The sequence below is a fragment of the Liolophura sinensis genome, chromosome 3 (genome assembly GCF_032854445.1).
Source record: "Liolophura sinensis isolate JHLJ2023 chromosome 3, CUHK_Ljap_v2, whole genome shotgun sequence".
NCBI classification, from domain to species: Eukaryota; Metazoa; Mollusca; class Polyplacophora; order Chitonida; family Chitonidae; genus Liolophura; species Liolophura sinensis.
Genome location: NC_088297.1, coordinates 4,254,402 through 4,273,627, shown reverse-complemented (window position 1 = coordinate 4,273,627; position 19,226 = coordinate 4,254,402). Strand labels below are relative to the sequence as shown.

General features: G+C 38.3%; 1 protein-coding gene across 1 annotated transcript; it reads left to right on the top strand.

The window, feature by feature from the left end:
- Positions 1-343: 343 nt before the first annotated feature.
- Positions 344-17,248, top strand: LOC135464002 (glutathione hydrolase 1 proenzyme-like). The gene is made up of 16 exons (XM_064741474.1): positions 344-489; positions 2,119-2,212; positions 2,855-2,960; positions 3,775-3,926; positions 4,628-4,757; positions 5,348-5,415; positions 8,444-8,533; positions 9,528-9,717; positions 11,095-11,226; positions 11,410-11,541; positions 12,459-12,547; positions 13,481-13,636; positions 14,584-14,704; positions 15,097-15,223; positions 15,711-15,821; positions 16,602-17,248. The coding sequence occupies exons 1-16, from the start codon at positions 411-413 to the stop codon at positions 16,772-16,774; spliced, it is 1,950 nt and encodes a 649-aa protein (XP_064597544.1). The 5' UTR covers positions 344-410; the 3' UTR covers positions 16,775-17,248.
- Positions 17,249-19,226: the final 1,978 nt, after the last annotated feature.

Genomic DNA, 19,226 nt, shown 5'->3' with positions numbered 1-19,226 from the left:
AAAAAATGAAAAATATAGCTATTGGGTAAGAAAGTCTTTCTAGAAAGTAATCAGAATGTGCCTAGCCTTCGAGTATGATAGTTTCGTTGTCCTGTAGAACTTTAAACTTTAGGAATGGCAAAAATCACCATCTCTCCCATTTAGCTCCATGTTGTGTATCACCTCCTGCTCCTTGAGAAGAATCAGAAATATTTCAGTTGTCGCTGATACGAGCAACAGTGCTGCAGGTCGCGTTCCAAGAGCAGGCAAAGAGGAGGTAACTCTAATGGTACATTTGTATTGACGATGTAGAGTGGCCTCCCCCTTGAGCAGCAGGTGCTCGCGGTTTTCCGGCTGACAGGTCATCAGATATTGGGTAGATAGCGATAAGCATTTTTGAAGGTCTTTTAGGACAGTTTCTGACCAACGCAATGGAAATTACTCCAAACGGAACGACGACCGAAGGTGCGATTGTCATGACAACCGCAGAGATGGACCACCCATTGTCTGGTAGATAACTGATATTTTCAATATGTCGCGGTCGCCGTATCAGTTTTAATATTATATTGTTGTTGTTGTAAATCGCACAACGTCAAAATATGAAGTAAATGTCACACCTAGTTGGAGGTGGGAATGTGACAACAAACCTTCATGAAGAAGACTTAATGTGCCAGTTTGTGTAGACTGGAAATAACGTATTAGTTATCACTATTTATATAGTATTAATGACACAAGTAACATATATTTGAATATGTTAATTAATTAGTCTATACATTTAGGTCCAACCAGGGAGTTCCAGGTCCCACGTAGTCCTAGGCTATGTAAGGCTGTGGTAGTATTAATTAATATGACTCAACTCAAATTAGACATAGTAAAGCTATTACCTGATTATTCCACATACAATAAGACTATGTCATAGGCCTGTAATCAGGCATCAGGTAACTTTGTACGATACCTTAATAAAACATACCTGTATCTTAACAGAACATACCTGTACCTTAACAAGACAACATACCTGTACCTTATCAAAACATACCTGTACCTTAACAGAACATACCTGTACCTTAACAAAACAATATACCTGTACCTTAACAAAACAATATACCTGTACCTTAACAAAACAATATACCTGTACCGTATCAAAACATACCTGTATCTTAACAGAACATACCTGTACCTTAACAAAACAATATACCTGTACCTTAACAGAATATACCTGTACCTTAACAGAACATACCTGTACCTTAGCAAAACATACCTGTACCTGCACAAACATACCTGTACCTTAACAAAACAATATACCTGTACGTTATCAAAACATACCTGTACCTTAACAGAACATAACGGTACCTTACCAAAACAACATACCTGTACCATAACAAAACATACCTGTACCTTAACAAAACATACCTGTATCTTAACAGAACGTACCTGTACCTTAACAAAACATACCTGTACCTTAACAGAACATACCTGTACCTTAGCAGAACATACCTGTACCTTAACAGAAAATACCTGTAGGGCCAAGTCTTTCAGGCAATATCTGTGTTTTATAATCATGATAGTTCTGACTTTACACCGGGTCATGTCTCTAGGTCATTTGTACCTGGGTGAAAACTGCCTACTTTTCAGAAGCATGGGCCCAGGATATTACCCAGAAACTTGTAAATTTGTGAAGGAATCAGTCTCCATTAGTCATTTCCCCTGTAAGACCCAAGCCATGCTGTTTCAAGCCAGTATTTTGAAATGACCTAATCTCATACTTGCACTCATCCTCTTCTGTCATGTCACCCCTGACTCAGCCAGTGTGAAAGTTGCCAACATGCCATTTACTGGAAAACTGTGACTGTCAGTCAATCCTTGTTGCCAAGGCGATGAAAGATGCACCTACATGGAGGATTGCTTGTATGAATTGAACTTTCATTCATTTACTTCTTTGATTACAGGGTTTCAAAACATCAGCTTGAAACAGTAGGGCATCAAGAAATGACTGTTAGCGATCGACACCTTTGCTAATTGGTTGTACTCCAGCACCAAATTGATGATTTATTAATTTCAGCCTCTAGAGGTTATCTTTAAGAAACATTCTGTGAATATCATATTATATATACTTTTTTATCTGGTAATATTTCTGCTCAGATGATCAGCAACTTGTGGCAGATGGAGTTCACTCCCCTGATGCTGGTCAAGATGAAGGCAGTCATGGTTTGGGAGCGGGCTTTGGAAAAAAAGGGTAAGACTTGGAATTTTGACATTGTAGCATTAAAACCTGTATACTGTCCTATATGGCTGGTCGTAGGAGGTTTTGCCAGCAACCTGCAGATGGTCAGGGGTTTCCGCCGGTCTCTGCCCGGTTTCCTCCCACCATAATGCTGACCCTCATCATATAGGTGAAGTATTATTGAGTAAAGCATAAAAGACCAATCAAATAAATATATAACTAATAAAATACTGAAACCTATACAACATACATGTATGTTAGTTGTCATACATTTTCCTTTGAATGCATTGTTCAGCTGTTATAGATTATCAGTGTCGAGCATCTATACCCTGACATGTTTTATCTGTTAAGGTCATATGTTATTACTTTGAGGCAAATCATGTGTCTTGTTTTTGAACCGTCAAAAATTGTTTTGTGGACTCCATTGAGGCATGTCACAAATCTTTATTTAAGTTCTGAGACACTCTGATGCAAACTCGTTTAAAACATTTTCTGATATGAAGTCAATCAAATTTCATATGCAGTGGATAAATTTAAGCAAATTGTATCACTTTAAAACTGCTCAACTTCAGGTGAAATTTAGTACTTGGAAAAATGCTTGTTAACTTTTCGGCATTAAGGGCGCAACTTGAGGTTCAGAATCTTTTCTTACAGGTGCAATCGTCCAACGGGAGGGTTGGCCATCCTGATTTCAGCTACGCTGGTGTTTTCATTGGCCGTCACTGTTGCTCTCATCATACAGATCTACGCTGGACCTTATGTAAGTTTATCGTTGGGTTAAATTTCTATTTTGGTATCTATAGTCCTTGTTTAATAATGTCATAAATGAGGATGTAACACAGATTTAATAAATATTTTTGCACTAGAATTTGTTCTTTTCAGCTAACAAATGTATTAAACCTCAATTTGGATCATATTTATATTTTAATATGTTCATAAATATTATCCTAATATTATGTAGGTTAAATACATATGTTTCGATGTAACAACAAATTTACATTCAAATAAATGTATTAGACAAGCATCACATTCTTTTTTAGAACATTATCATGCAAGAACGATAAATATCAAAAGTTGGTCCCAAATACCCACCATATAAAAATGTTTTCAAGTATCCTTTTCTCTTGAAAAAAAAATCCCGCAAAATATTAAAGATCATATTTGCAAATAAGTTTTGGTGCTCTTTCATTGGATTTTGGCATCATTTTAATGTTTTCTTCTCACATGGGATTGTTTACGCAGTTCTACATTTGCTAGAGACCACTATGGTGTGTACATAACAGTATTACACGTGTAGGAAAGTTTGTCATTAACTAGCCAAAGGTCAGTGGTTTACTCCACGTACCTCGTTTTAACGCACCCATAAATTTTTTTTTTTGCCATTGTTAACGTGATAATGTATCTGTGTGGCTTTAAACACCAATGATATAAGTAAATTTTCAGAATCAAATAAATAAGGAAATTAATAAATAAATAAATCTTTAAAAAATCGTTAATTTCTTCTGAGCCAAATAACAATCAGTCAGTTACTCAATATGTGATAAGAACACTGATGTTGTTGCTGTTCTGATCAGGTGGGTGAATACGGGGGCGTGGCAGCTGATGTCCCCCAGTGCTCTCAGCTGGGCGTCGACATCCTGGCTAAGGGAGGAAGCGCCGTAGATGCGGCCATTGCATCACTCTTCTGTGTCAGTGTCATCAATGCCCACAACTCTGGAATTGGAGGGTGAGTAGAGTTGTCTCCTCTTGACACATCTTGTCTCCCTCTGTTTGTATGGCAATGGGGAATATTGCTCCCCTGAAACATGTGAGTCCACTCGTGGTACACTCTCATGTTTCTGTACTGTGTTTTTGTGTAGTTGTACTCGTAAGGTAAAGAGGTAGTTTGCAAGCACTATGCGGTTGGCACAGCTTAAACTGATTTCTTTAGGTACCAAATATTCCCCATTAACAAAGGATAGCTTTGCAAAAAAAATTTTCAAAATAGCACATGTATTTGTTTATTTGGTCAGTAGCACGTGGCATTTAGCAATAGACCAGAACTGGCGTAAACCTGGTGTATTGTGTTAATGTGTGAATCTGCCTTGAATGAAATTAGTTAGGTTAGCACGCCAGCGCATCGCATTGACCCAGGAGCGTCTCACCAATGCAGTCGCTGTGAGTTCAAGTCCAGCTCTTACTGGCTTCCTCTGCCAGGTCTTCCAGCAACCTTCAGATGGTTGTGGGTTTCTCCTGGGCTCTGCCTGATTTCCTTCCACCATAATGCTGGCCGCCATCATATAAGTGAAGTATTCTTGAGTACGCCGTAAAACACCAATCAAATAAATAAATATGAATTTTGTATGAATTGTATTTAAAGTTGTGTGAATTGTGTTTTTGTATGAATCTGGCTGGTATATAATGTAGTCTTACTGTATGCATTTTCAGCGGTGGTTTTATGTTAATCTACGATCACAAAACAAATACTCACCTAACCCGAGCAATTGACTTCCGAGAGACCGCCCCGAGCTCCGCCTATCCTGACATGTTCAAAGATGACAAAGACGGCAGCAGAAAGGTTCGTTCTATGGAAAAACTTCTCAACAAAAGAACCATTTTGAAATGTCGAAGTTTTCAGTGACATTTTCTGACTATATTACGGTAAAGTAGTTGTCACATCAGGTTTTTCTCACTTAACACACTCAGCTTAGTTAAAAAAAAAGAAAAGCATTCAGTTGATTACAGTGAAAATGAAAGTCCATTGTGAATGTCCACATAGGAGTAAGTTTTGATTTTTTGTGATTTTTTTTGTTGAGAAGCTACAAAATTCAAAGATAGAAAAACAAGATATACCTCTAGATTATTTGTGTAGCCATATTCTGAATCTACATTTTTCTTAGGCTTGTGGTCCATTAGCCAATGAGAAGGCAGAATTTCTGTTATCCTTTTTGCATCACTGGTTTGGTTGTGCACACAATATACACAGCTCCCTCTGGTAGTTGACATGTGGCAGTAGACACAAAAAGGGAGGTAAACAGGGAGATCCATGCCATGAGGCTACACAATATTACCACGAGACACTAAAGAGCTCAGGGTCTGTGTGTTTCAGGTGAACATGAAGGACTCTTATATTTGTACGTGTATGTGTTTTACTTTCTCTGTTCCCAGGGTCCTCGGTCAGTGGGTGTCCCCGGTCAGTTAAGAGGCATGGAGATGGCGCACAATCTGTATGGCAGGTAATGTGTACTGATTGGTGTATGGCAGGTATTGGTGTACTGATTTTTGTACATCAGGTATAAAGGTGTAGTGATTTGCTGGATGACAAGTAAGGTGTACTGATTTTTGTACATCAGGTATAAAGGTGCAGTAATTTGCTGGATGACAAGTAAGATATACTGATTTTTGTGCATCAGGTATAAAGGTGCAGTAATTTGCTGGATGACAAGTAAGGTGTACTGATTTTTGTACATCAGGTATACAGGTGCAGTAATTTGCTGGATGACAAGTAAGATGTACTGATTTTTGTACATCAGGTATAAAGGTGCAGTAATTTGCTGGATGACAAGTAAGGTGTACTGATTGTTGTACATCAGGTATAAAGGTGCAGTAATTTGCTGGATGACAAGTAAGGTGTACTGATTGTTGTACATCAGGTATAAAGGTGCAGTGATTGCTGTATGATGGGTAATGTGTACTGATTATTGTACATCAGGTATACAGGTGCAGTGATTGTCTGTATGACAGGTAATGTGTAGTGATGGCTGTATGACAGATAAGGTGTAGTGATTGTCTGTATGACAGGTTAGGTGTAGTGATTGTTGTATGACAGGTAAGGTGTAGTGATTGCTGTATGACAGGTTAGGTGTAGTGATTGTCTGTATGACAGGCAAGGTGTAGTGATTGCTGTATGACAGGTAAGGTGTAGTGATTGCTGTATGACAGGTTAGGTGTAGTGATTGCTGTATGACAGGTAAGGTGTAGTGATTGCTGTATGACAGGTAAGGTGTAGTGATTGTCTGTATGACAGGCTAGGTGTACTGATTGCTGTTTGACAGGTAAGGTGTAGTGATTGCTGTATGACAGGTAAGGTGCAGTGATTGTCTGTATGACAGGTAAGGTGTAGTGATTGTTGTATGACAGGTAAGGTGCAGTGATTGCTGTATGACAGATAAGGTGTAGTGATTGTCTGTATGACAGGCTAGGTGTAGTGATTGTTGTATGACAGGTAAGGTGTAGTGATTGCTGTATGACAGGTTAGGTGTAGTGATTGTCTGTATGACAGGCAAGGTGTAATGATTGTCTGTATGACAGGTAAGGTGTAGTGATTGCTGTATGACAGATAAGGTGTAGTGATTGCTGTATGACAGGCTAGGTGTAGTGATTGCTGTATGACAGGCTAGGTGTACTGATTGCTGTATGACAGGTAAGGTGTAGTGATTGCTGTATGACAGATAAGGTGTAGTGATTGCTGTATGACAGGCTAGGTGTAGTGATTGCTGTATGACAGGCAAGGTTTAGTGATTGCTGTATGACAGGTTAGGTGTAGTGATTGTCTGTATGACAGGCAAGGTGTAGTGATTGCTGTATGACAGGTAAGGTGTAGTGATTGCTGTATGACAGGTAAGGTGTAGTGATTGCTGTATGACAGGTAAGGTGTAGTGATTGCTGTATGACAGGTAAGGTGTAGTGATTGTCTGTATGACAGGCTTGGTGTAGTGATTGGTGTATGACAGGTAAGGTGTAGTGATTGTCTGTATGACAGGCAAGGTGTAGTGATTGCTGTATGACAGGTAAGGTGTAGTGATTGCTGTATGACAGGTTAGGTGTAGTGATTGTTGTATGACAGGTAAGGTGTAGTGATTGCTGTATGACAGGTAAGGTGTAGTGATTGTCTGTATGACAGGTAAGGTGTACTGATTGCTGTATGACAGGTTAGGTGTAGTGATTGTCTGTATGACAGGCAAGGTGTAGTGATTGCTGTATGACAGGTAAGGTGTAGTGATTGCTGTATGACAGGTAAGGTGTAGTGATTGCTTTATGACAGGTAAGGTGTAGTGATTGCTGTATGACAGGTAAGGTGTAGTGATTGCTGTATGACAGGCTAGGTGTACTGATTGCTGTATGACAGGTAAGGTGTAGTGATTGCTGTATGACAGGCAAGGTGTAGTGATTGCTGTATGACAAGTAAGTTGTAGTGATTGCTGTATGACAGGTTAGGTGCGGTGATTGTCTGTATGACAGGTAAGGTGTAGTGATTGTTGTATGACAGGTAAGGTGTAGTGATTGCTGTATGACAGGCTAGTGTAGTGATTGTCTGTATGACAAGTAAGGTGTAGTGATTGCTGTATGACAGGTAAGGTGTAGTGATTGTCTGTATGACAGGTAAGGTGTAGTGATTGTTGTATGACAGGTAAGGTGTAGTGATTGCTGTATGACAGGTTAGGTGTAGTGATTGCTGTATGACAGTTAGGGTGTATTGATTGCTGTATGACAGGTTAGGTGTAGTGATTGTCTGTATGACAGGCTAGGTGTAGTGATTGCTGTATGACAGGTAAGGTGTAGTGATTGCTGTATGACAGGCTAGGTGTAGTGATTGCTGTATGACAGGTAAGGTGTAGTGATTGCTGTATGACAGGTAAGGTGTAGTGATTGCTGTATGACAGGTAAGGTGTAGTGATTGCTGTATGACAGGTAAGGTGTAGTGATTGTCTGTATGACAGGCTAGGTGTACTGATTGCTGTATGACAGGTAAGGTGTAATGATTGCTGTATGACAGGTAAGGTGTAGTGATTGCTGTATGACAGGTAAGGTGTAGTGATTGCTGTATGATAGGTAAGGTGTAGTGATTGCTGTATGACAGGTAAGGTGTAGTGATTGCTGTATGACAGGTAAGGTGTAGTGATTGCTGCATGACAGGTAAGGTGTAGTGATTGTCTGTATGACAGGTTAGGTGTAAATGATTGTTGTATGACAGGTAAGGTTGGTCGTGGATTTCCCGTGGGCTCTGCCCGGTTTCCTCCCACGATAATGCTCACCACCATTATATAAGTGAAATATTCTTGAGTATGGTGTAAAACACCAGTCAGATAAATAAATTATTTTAATAGTGTACATAAAATAATGCTTTCAGAATATGCTTAAATAAACACTTTGCAATCATGCAAAAAGGTTGAAGGATTACAGTAAAGCTATCCTTCCAGAATTCATGTTTTATTTTCATTTTCAATAACAAAAATAATCTGACAGTGCAGTGTTGTTTTGCAGGTTGCCGTGGAAGGACTTGGTGATACCGTCTGTTGAGATCGCACGGAATGGATTCAACGTGACAAAAAGAAATAGGTTACATAAGATACAGTGAATGCTGTTTGTTCAGTCATGACGTGAAACAGAGACATTTTCATGAGTCATGATTCCTAGAGGGAGAAATAAAATGGTTTTAGAACCAGTACAATTTTTTCTTCAATTTGGTTCAGGTACCAGTACCGTGCTGTGACCGAAGTCTCTCACCAATGCGATCAATGGTGAGTTCAAGTCCAGCTGAAGTTTTGCTTTCTGTCCAGTATGGGATGGTCTGTCAGCAACCTGTGGATGGTCATGGGTTTCGTCCCACCATAATGCTAGCTGCCGTTGTATAAGTGAAATATTCTTGACTACAGCATAAAACACCAATCAAATAAACTAAATGAATTCATTTGTTTCATGAGTATGGCGTCCAACAATAATCAATTTTTTTTTCTATTTGAATGACAATTTTTGTCTTTTCTGCCATCGATTATCAGTTAATTACTTGTATGTTTGTGCTAACAACTCAATATTTCTGTCATATTTCACATCTTTTTTTATTTGTAATTTAATTGCAAATTGTACCTTTTATTTGAAGCATACAGCTGTATGTGTTTTCTTGTATTAAATGATTTTTTTTTTTTAGAATTTCTTATTTTCTACTGTTAGCTTTTTAATGATGACTTTAGCCCCAGCTTTATATGGAGACTTTGAAAATGTTTTAGATTAGCAGATAATCGTTGTTTTTCCAAAATTCATCTTTTTTAATTAAAACTCAAGTTTCACACGGAAATCTTTGGCAAATTTACGTGGGGATTACGTAAAATCTTACAAGAAAACTATCCATGTAATCCTCGTGATTAGGAACCGAGCAGAAATCGTCTAAAAAATAAAACTAACGAGATTTTATGTTAGGATTCGTTGGTATATAAATATCAAAATATATAATGATTAAGCAGTACAACTGTTGTCCATGCAAATGCTCTGTATGAAGAGTGATAGGCCTTCACACTATAGGCTGCCCCTGGTCTCAAAATATCCTGTTGCTTTTTCAAGATTTCCCCAGAACTACACGTAGAAAAAGATTCTCTAATGACCTTATGCTCATCGTGTTTGCTGATAATGTTTTGTTTTATATTTCAGTATTGGCCCTCACAAAAGTCTCTATCGATGATTTCAAAGGTCCACTTAGAGACATCTATGTCCGCAATGGCCAGTTTGTTGGGCTTGGGGACCAGATTGTCCAGCCAAAGCTGGCTGACCACTGGCCATTATGCAGAGAATGGACCCGGGGCATTTTATGAGGGGGAAATTGCCAGTTCCATTGTTGATGCGGTGAGTGTGACTAGTTTACATGGTACTATTTGCCAGCTACCAAACTATCATTGTTGCTATGAGAATTGTTCCCCCAGCTGTAATCTTCTATTTTAAATTATAACTTTTGTATGTGCTATAAGTTTAGGGGAAATTAATGTCATTGGAAGGTTACTGAATGACCCAGCATCATCAGAAAAATGTTGAGGTCAGGCTTTAAATTATGAAATAGTTTTTCCATGGGTGTGCAAAATTTATTTATTTATTTGATTGGTGTTTTACACCGTAATCAAGAATATTTTCACTTATACGTTGGCAAACAGTATTATGGTGGGAGGAAACCGGGCAGAGCCTGGGGGGAAACCCACGACCATCTGCATGTTGCTGACAGTCCTTCCCACTTACGGCCAGAGAGGAAGCCAGCATGAGCTGGACTTGAACTCACAGCAAACCGCATAGGGTGAGAAGCTTCTGGGTTATTACGCTGTGGTATGCAAAATAAGCGAATCCAAATGACAAAAGAAAGGACATCAGAATGTTTAGTCATTTGAATTGTAAGGTTAAACAAGCAGTAAATTATTGCTGATTTAATTTGCTGATATAATGATATTTACATGATGTGTTTCATGTAAAGAGAGCAAATTTTGATGGGAAATTGAAAATGCCTGATTACATTATCTAATTGGAATGTGAACTTGGAGGGTATGCCCATACTTTTGTACGTTATTCGAGGAAAATTTTTGAAACCTCTTAATGAATTACCCGTACATGATTGTATACCACACACAGTCTGAGCGACCCTGTTGAACTGTTGACCCTGTCTACCCAAATCTCAAGATTTCTTTGACTCTCAACTAATGTTACGTTTTTCTACATTATATTACCTATAAAATAGTTTGTTACTGTTGTCTTATGACCTACATACTGCATACTTCGATAGGTGAGCTCATAGTTTTACACCTAAAGGACTAATCCCTCATTCACATTTTAACTGCTGCCGTATGACAAGGGAGGTAATTTAGAGGAGACCAAATGACAGATCTATTGGAGAACATTACAACGCACCTGCAGTACAATTTTTTATGGATTTTAAATTTCAGACAAGTTTCAGACAGTCTTAAGCATGACTACCATTGATTTGTTTACTGTATCAAATAAATAAGTAAAATATTTTTCTTACAATTCGCAGACAAAAGGGGCATAACTCTTCAGGATTTGCAGGATTACAAGGCAGTTGAAAGAAAGGCTGTCCATTCTACATATGGGGGTAAGTATCTAACTTCGTGAGTCAAATCAGGGGCTTGTCTTTGTCTCTCTAGGAGCTATATGGTGAGGGCTCAAACCTGGCCATGGACCGGGAATTACTGGACTGCCATAGTATAACCACTTGCCTTTGCCCAGCTGACGGTAATCCGTGCAGGGCACTCATGTGGGCGTTTGCCCAGCTGACGGTAATTCCCTGCAGGTCGCTCTTGTGAGCGTTTGTCCAGCTGACAGCAACAGCTGACAGCAATCCATGCAGGACGCTTGTGTGGGGATTTGCGCAGTATAAGGCTCGTTGAAAACCACTGCTTGTAAAATAGAAATATTTTGGAATCTGTATCACCCTTGCACCTTCTCTGTGTCTCCTTCAGATAAGGGCATTCTGGCCATGCCAGCCCCCAGGGGGAGGCCCTACCCTAATGATGATGCTCAACATCATGGAGGGCTTTAACTGGACAGCTGCAGACAAGAACAGCTCACTGATGTACCACAGGATGATTGAGGTAGGTATGTGAGGAATGTAAACAGTTATCACTAGATTTGGGCACTCTCACTGTTTGTGGGCATTGGTGACATTAAGTGGCTGAGGGTGCATGCACGGCCATTTGCTCAAACTAGCGTTTGTTAAAAATCACCTGTCTTCCACCAAAATATCTACACCTCATAGGTGAGAAAGTGCATCTAAACCTCACAGGTGAGAAAGGGCATCTACACCTCACAGGTGAGAAAGTGCATCTACACCTCACAGGTGAGAAAGTGCTTCTACACCTCACAGGTGAGAAAGGGCATCTACACCTCACAGGTGAGAAAGGGCATCTACACCTCACAGGTGAGAAAGTGCATCAGTAAGAGGCCAGAGTGCAGGCATTTATCCCAGGTCAGTTTCCTCCGCCCATAAAACTGATTCCATCGTATGAGTGAGAAATCATACAGTAAGTGTGGTGTTAAACAACCATCAAATAAATGAGTAAACCAGATTTTGGGCTAAAAAAATGCAGCACAAACTTAAGGAAACAACTGCTCATTGCCCGGTATTGTAGCTGACAAATGTTCTGACACATAGTTTCAACTAAATCTGCACAAAGTTACAATAAAATTTGAACAAGTGACTAGTAAACATGTCACAGGTAAACATATTACAAATGAACATGTCACAAGTAAACATTTTACAGATAAACATGTCACAGGTAAACATGTCACAGGTAAACATGTTACAGGTAAACATGTCACAGGTAAACATGTCACAGGTAAACATCTCAGGAGTAAACATGTGACAGCTGATAACAGGGATCACTTTAATCGAGACATCCCAAGACTGTCTAAATGTTTGCATTATAAACAGTATTATTTTACCCGTGTTTCTTTTAAAATTCGAGCATTGCTGATGTTTCACACAAATAATCCTTTTTAATTTTGGCAGACATTCCGATTTGCTTATGCACAACGCCCCCTGCTGGCAGATCCAGACTTTTCTTCAAGTGTAGACAACTCTTCTATGTACATGATTATGTAAGTACAGATCTGTTTTATGTGGGGGGGGGGGGGGGGCGGTGACCTTAGTAATGTAGACTTCATCATACATTTATGAAGACTGTATGAAGAGAGGTGTTTGTTATATAAGACTATAGGACAGTTATTCTCTAATCTTACTGGTTTTGTTCTAATCTTGACCACTGTATTAAATAACAGTCAATTTTGTTACTTTCGATTGACCATGGGGTTTTCCCCAACCACTGCCCATTTCCTGTCCACCATTGTATAAGCGAAATATTCTTGAGTTTGGTGTAAAACTCTGATCAAATAAATAAATATTGTTTTTATTGATATTAATTAGAAATAAAGAGCAGTATTGGAGAGAAGAAAAAATGCATAGTAAATAGTAATAATATATTATGAAGGAGGAATTGAGAACCTACCAGATGTGATGTGACAGATGGGCTCTTAGTGTCACTTGTGCCTTGATCAATGGTTGTGATTTTCAATGTCATATTTCCTGAGATGGGTCAGAAGTTGGAGGTCTTGTGACCACCCTTTTGTGTCTAAAATAAAATGACCGCCCAGTGTTAAAGCATTGGGGAAAAGGTCACTTTTTGCCACTTCGCTAGCGACCAGTAATGCCTAGTTGTATAAAGTAACGTTATGAAAGCTCTGCGGAAATACTCAGACTTCGTGGAAAGCTGAAAATTATACACATCCAACGGATACAAGATCGCTAACAGAGATTTAAAAGTAGGCCTTTTCCTATGAAATAATGTCGTTTGTTTCTAAGCAGGTCACATGGTCTCTAGCTTCTGATTGGCCTGACAGAATGACATCTTCATGGCTGTGAAATACCAAATATTGAAGCACAAAAGGGATATCTAACTTTGTGAAATATCCTTTTTTTTTATCAGTGAAGGCCGTGGTGTTATGTTATATCTTTTTCATTTTTTTTTTTTTCAGGAAAGAAACTGCTGCTGAAATGCGGAAAAAAATAATGACCTACAATGGAACCAAGCCACTTGAGTTTTACTTACCTCCATCATACAAGAAGTCCTCAGGGGGGACAACTCATTTGTCAGCAGCTGATTCCAATGAGCTGTATGTGTCTGTGACTGCGTAAGTGTACAGGGTTTTGTAAAAGTTCACAGTTAAAATAAATTTTTTTTCTCACAATTTCTTCTCTGTATGCAGCCGTGTGTTTTCCCAGTGGCTCTGCCCAGTTTCCTTTCACCATAATCCTGGCTGCTGTTGTATAAGTGAAATATTCCTATGTATAGCATAAAACTTCAATCAAACGAACAAATAAATAAATAAATGATGTAATTTTAGTCATTAATGTCATAACATTTGGAACAGAATGGGAGGTGACTAAACACAAAGGTAAAAGCTGTAGTTTTAATTACTTGTAAATTGGCAAATCTTAAGTTGCTTTGTTAATTGAGAGGAACAAGATTTTTCTTAAAAGAAGAGCAAATTTAAATTTTCTTGACATTTTTTTTAAAAGTCACTGTGGGAATGATGATGGTAATATCAAATAAAAAAGTGGGGGTCACCAAACTAACATGAGTGCAAATTACCTTTGCATCGGAGTAATGATACACCTGTGGAATTGAACATATTTGCCCATTTTAGTCAGCAGCGTGACGTCGCAGCGAGCAGAGCGCATACGGCATAGATGTAATCAGGCAAATTACGATACGCAAAAATTTATTTATTTATATATTTATCTGATTGGTGTTTTACGTCGTACTCAAGAATATTTCACCTACTCGACGGCAGCCAGCATTATGGTGGGAGGAAACCCAGGACCATCCGCAGGTTGCTGACAGACCTTCCCATGTACGGCCGGAGAGGAAGCCAGCATGAGCTGGACTTGAATTCACAGCGACCGCATTGGTGAGAGGGTCCTAGGTCATTATGTTGCACTAGTGTGCAAAAATTAGTGCAGAAACAATAAATTTAAACTGCGTCAAGCTAACTTAATCTTTTGTTTTTTGCAAATTGATTTCCTTTTATCGGTTGATATATTTAAACTGATTTAACTATAATCACCTCGTTAACAGGTCAACTAATTACTGGTTCGGAGCGAGACTAATGACATCTACAGGGATCCAGCTGAATAACCACATGGACGACTTTGATACCCCAGGGGTGACCAACAAAATGGGACTACCCCCTAACACCGTAAGATGCCACTGGGTGGGGGGGGGGGGGGAATAACAAATTTGATACATGTACAACACAAGTATTTCTGTGCAACAAATAAATCTGATTTTTCCATTTCAAAAAAGTATTGATTGATTTTTTTTTTTTTTTTTTTTTTTTTTGATTGGTGTTTTACGCCGAATATTTCACTTATATGACGGCAGCCAGCATTATGGTGGGTGGAAACCGGGCACAGCCCGGGGGAAACCCACGACCATCCGCAGGTTGCTGGCAGACCTTCCCACTTACGGCCGGAGAGGAAGCCAGCATGAGCTGAAAAGATAAATAATATCAAATTCAAACTCTCCAAAACGGAGCTGTGGTTGGCACTTTTTTTGTGTTAACATCAAATATATGTGTTGATGTTTCAGCTGAATTTACCTAAGGCAGGTAAGCGTCCGCTGTCAGCCATGACACCCACGGTGGTGTACACCATTAAGAAGCCGTGTGCCCTAAGAATGGCGGTGGGGGCATCCAACGGAACCAGGATTATCTCAGGTATCCATTAGTTATTCGTAAATAAAATGTCAGTGTTTATTTAGTATTATTTATTTTGATGGGCGTTTTATGCTGTACTCCAAAATATTTCATCTGTATGATGGCAAGCATTTTGGTGGGAGGAAAGTGGGCAAACTGTGGAGGGGTGGGGGAGCTTTGGGTACTGAAAACCAGCATGAGCTGAACTTGAACTAACAGCAACCACATTGTTGAGAGGTTTTTGAGTTATTACGTTGCGCTGGCATGCTGACAACTTGGCCACGAAGATATCATTTATGTTATTACATTTTGATATTGCAAACACAGATAATCAGATAAATCAGTCTTTACTGGTTTATATGAGGATTTGTGTCAACAAAAAGGTTTTATTTTGGGGGGTTTTTTTTCAAGCTTGTTTTGATTGGTTCCCCTGACATGACCATCATCACTGAAAAAGTGAAAGTAATCTTTTTTAAATCCTTACACTTATCTTACCTGTCATTCTCAGGTGTGGCAGAGACTCTTGTTAACCTGCTGTCATTTGGCATGACCCTGGAGGAAGCCATTTCTAGACCCCGAGTCCATGACCAGCTTTTTGAGAATGAGACAGACTATGAAGGTAAGTTTATACAGTGATTGCTTTTGGACTTCAGACTTCAATTAAACTGGACCACTTCGGTTGCCTAATGGTTAGAAGGTCTGCCTCAAAGCTGAGAGGCCCGAGATCAAACCTCGGTCGAGCCATGCCAAAAACTTTGAAAATGGTACTTGTTGCTGCCTCGTTTGGCATTCAGCACTGAGAAGTTAGAGCAAGGAAATAGAACTGGTTGGCCCGGTGTCAATATAATGTGACAGGCTGGGGTGTCATCTCTGGTGTCTTTGGCATGATACTTCCGTGGCAGCAGCACTTTGGCGGCATGGGCTTGTCCTGCCACAAAAAGATGCAGTATATTTACACGCTCCTCGTGATCTTAAGTATAACTCTTAATTCTTAGGTATAACGTAAACCCCCAAGCAAAGATATGGGGTAAGCTTAAACATCAGGCCTATGTCAGATTTTCAGATCCAAGTTTAAACTTCAGTTCCAAGCTCAAACTTTAGTGTGTACAGGTACGTAGGAAAGTCTGCCAGCAACCTGTGGTTGGTCTCATAATGCTACCTGCCATTGTGAAAGTGAAATATTCTAGAGTATGGCGTAAAACACCAATCAAATAAATAAATAAATCAAACTTCAGTTTAAGCTCAAACTTCAGTCCAAAACATTGATTGTATATTTAACTCAGATTGGATTACATTATTCAAGAAGTTTAATGAAGATTATTAAAATTAAAATACGTGTATTAAATTAATTAAACTGCACACATGTGGGACTCATTTTTTCGATATTTGATCTGTGCAGAAGGCCTTCCTGAAGAAGTGGTGAAATACCTCAGAGGTCAAGGTTACAATCTGGTAAAAGTCACAGAGGGACTCAACTGTGTACAAGCCGTTATGAAGAACAACGACACGACGGATGCACAGTCAGACGGACGTAAGTGGGGCAGAGCAGCCGTCCTACAGAATACACAGTGATCACATACAGCTAGGCTATTTAATCCACTCGTTACATAGTCACAAATTTAGTAACTTAATATCGGAAGTGATTTTTTGAGGATTTTAATTCCCTTATGTGGTGAAGTATTATTACGTTCATTTCTTGTTCATTACATGTATTTTTGTTCAGACCAGTTTATGGTGATATCGATGTTTATGGTGATATCGATGTTTATGGTGATATTGATGTTTATGATGATATCGATGTTTATGATGATATCAATGATATTGATGTTTATGATGATATCGATGTTTATGATGATATCGATGTTTATGATGATATTGATGTTTATGATGATATCGATGTTTATGACAAAGATACTAAGTTCAAAAGAAGTGAGGTATGAATACAATGTTAATCATTCCAGGATAGCCATTGCTAGTTTTGTGTTTCTGTAATTTACAGCACAGATTTGAGTACACAAAACTAAACCCCCTGTCGTATGAGTACACAAAACCGATTATTTATGTTTACATTCCACATTAGATTGTTTTGACAATAATGATGTATATCTAACTTTTTTTTTTAAATCTTGTGCATAATGATAGACTGGAATAATTTCAATGTTTTAGTGTTTCTTTGTGTTTTTTAAAGAAGTCATGAAACATAACATCTGCGACTCTTTGGTTACATGTACCGGTATGTCATGTTGTAATATGTGTGGCTTTTCAGCCTTTCCATTAGAGGGTAAAATGTCACATTTTAGACTTCACCAGAAGTGAGCAGGGAGCTTGACATTTGACAGCTTCAAAACAGGCCCCTTGTTCACACACCAATTGGTTGTAATCTCAGCTCATGTCATTTTTTCAGCTTCAGAACTGACAGAGATTTATTTTGTCAAAAAAGAATAAAGATTTCCTGTTTTGTTTAAAAACTTTTGCTCAATTTTGACCAATTGCACAAGTCGGTAAAACTTTGCAATATTATGAGAATATTATCATTATTATATAATGATGTGATTTGTTACATTTGTTTAAGATGTCCATTTCATTTTGTGTTTTGACTGGGAAGGGGGGGGGGGAGGGAGGGGGATGTATTTCTTCTATCTGGTTTAGGGACCATCTTATACTATTATTTCTATGAAATAAATAAATAAAAACAAGTATATAGTTTTTAAGAAGGAAAAAATTGACAACCCTTTCTTTGCTCAAGATAAATTGGTACAGCATATCAGACTGGTAGATTTATAAACATTATATGTGTATTTTGAATTTATGGTCCAATTCTAACTTTTTGTTGTTTGCTTTAATCTTTATATGGGTAGATATTCTCCACTTTTCTCTTCAAGGAAGTCTGACTAATGAATCAGTCAGCAATTTTCAAAAATATTGAGGAAAATTGTGTTTTACAAATTGAAACTTGTGTATTCCATTGTAGACTTTACCTTTTTGCACTTTCCTCCGTAAAACATATTGTAAAGTTCTTTGTTACCACTTGTATTGTAAGAACTATTCAGGAATGTTTTTTTTTTTTTTAAACTTGTCCACTGAATTTACATATTTTTCCTTCCTGTAAATGTAACATTCTGATATTTTATACATACATGTATTTAATTGTGCGATGTAAATATAAATGGGTATTCCTTAATACATTTTCTGTCTTGAATTTTGGAAGTCAGAGTCGTAGTGAATATAAATATTATGAAAGGCATTATTCTCAAGGCTTCATGCTAAAACTTTTGCAATATTCTTTTTTACATGGTTCCTGTATTTTTACATGGTTCCTGTATTTCTACATGGTTCCTGTACGTGTTTCCTGTACACAGTTCCTGTATTTTTGCATGGTTCCTGTACACGGTTCCTGTATTTTTACATGGTTCCTGTATTTTTGCATGGTTCCTGTACATGGTTCCTGTATTTTTGCATGGTTCTTGTACATGGTTTCTGTACACAGTTCCTGTATTTTTACATAGTTCCTGTATTTTTACATGGTTCCTGTATATGGTTCCTGTACAGGGTTCCTGTATTTTTACATGGTTCCTGTATTTTTGCATGGTTCCTGTACATGGTTCCTGTATTTTTTCATCGCGAAGGCTACTTTATTCTTTCTGGAGCAGCTGAATCATTTTATATCTCATGCTCTTGTTTGTGTGTATTTCTTTTGTATTTTTCACTGAAAATAATAATGGCTTATTTTTTTCTGAGGTAAAGTTTTTGTTTATTGCACCTTTTGAACTTTTTTTTAACCTTTTTATCTGTATTGTATAAGTGAAGGGCCGTTAAAAAGTTTTCAAATTATACAGCAATTATTTCATTCATAATGATGAAATGAATATAAAAAAAATGCTCTACTGTCACTAACACTTTGGAGACCTGAAATTATTGGTTTTATGTCTGAAATTTTCGCAGTGTTACTAAACGCTTTTAGGGATCTGAGGAATATGAGTTTTTGTGTCAGAAATTGTTCTACAGTCCCTGTACCAAAAAGTAC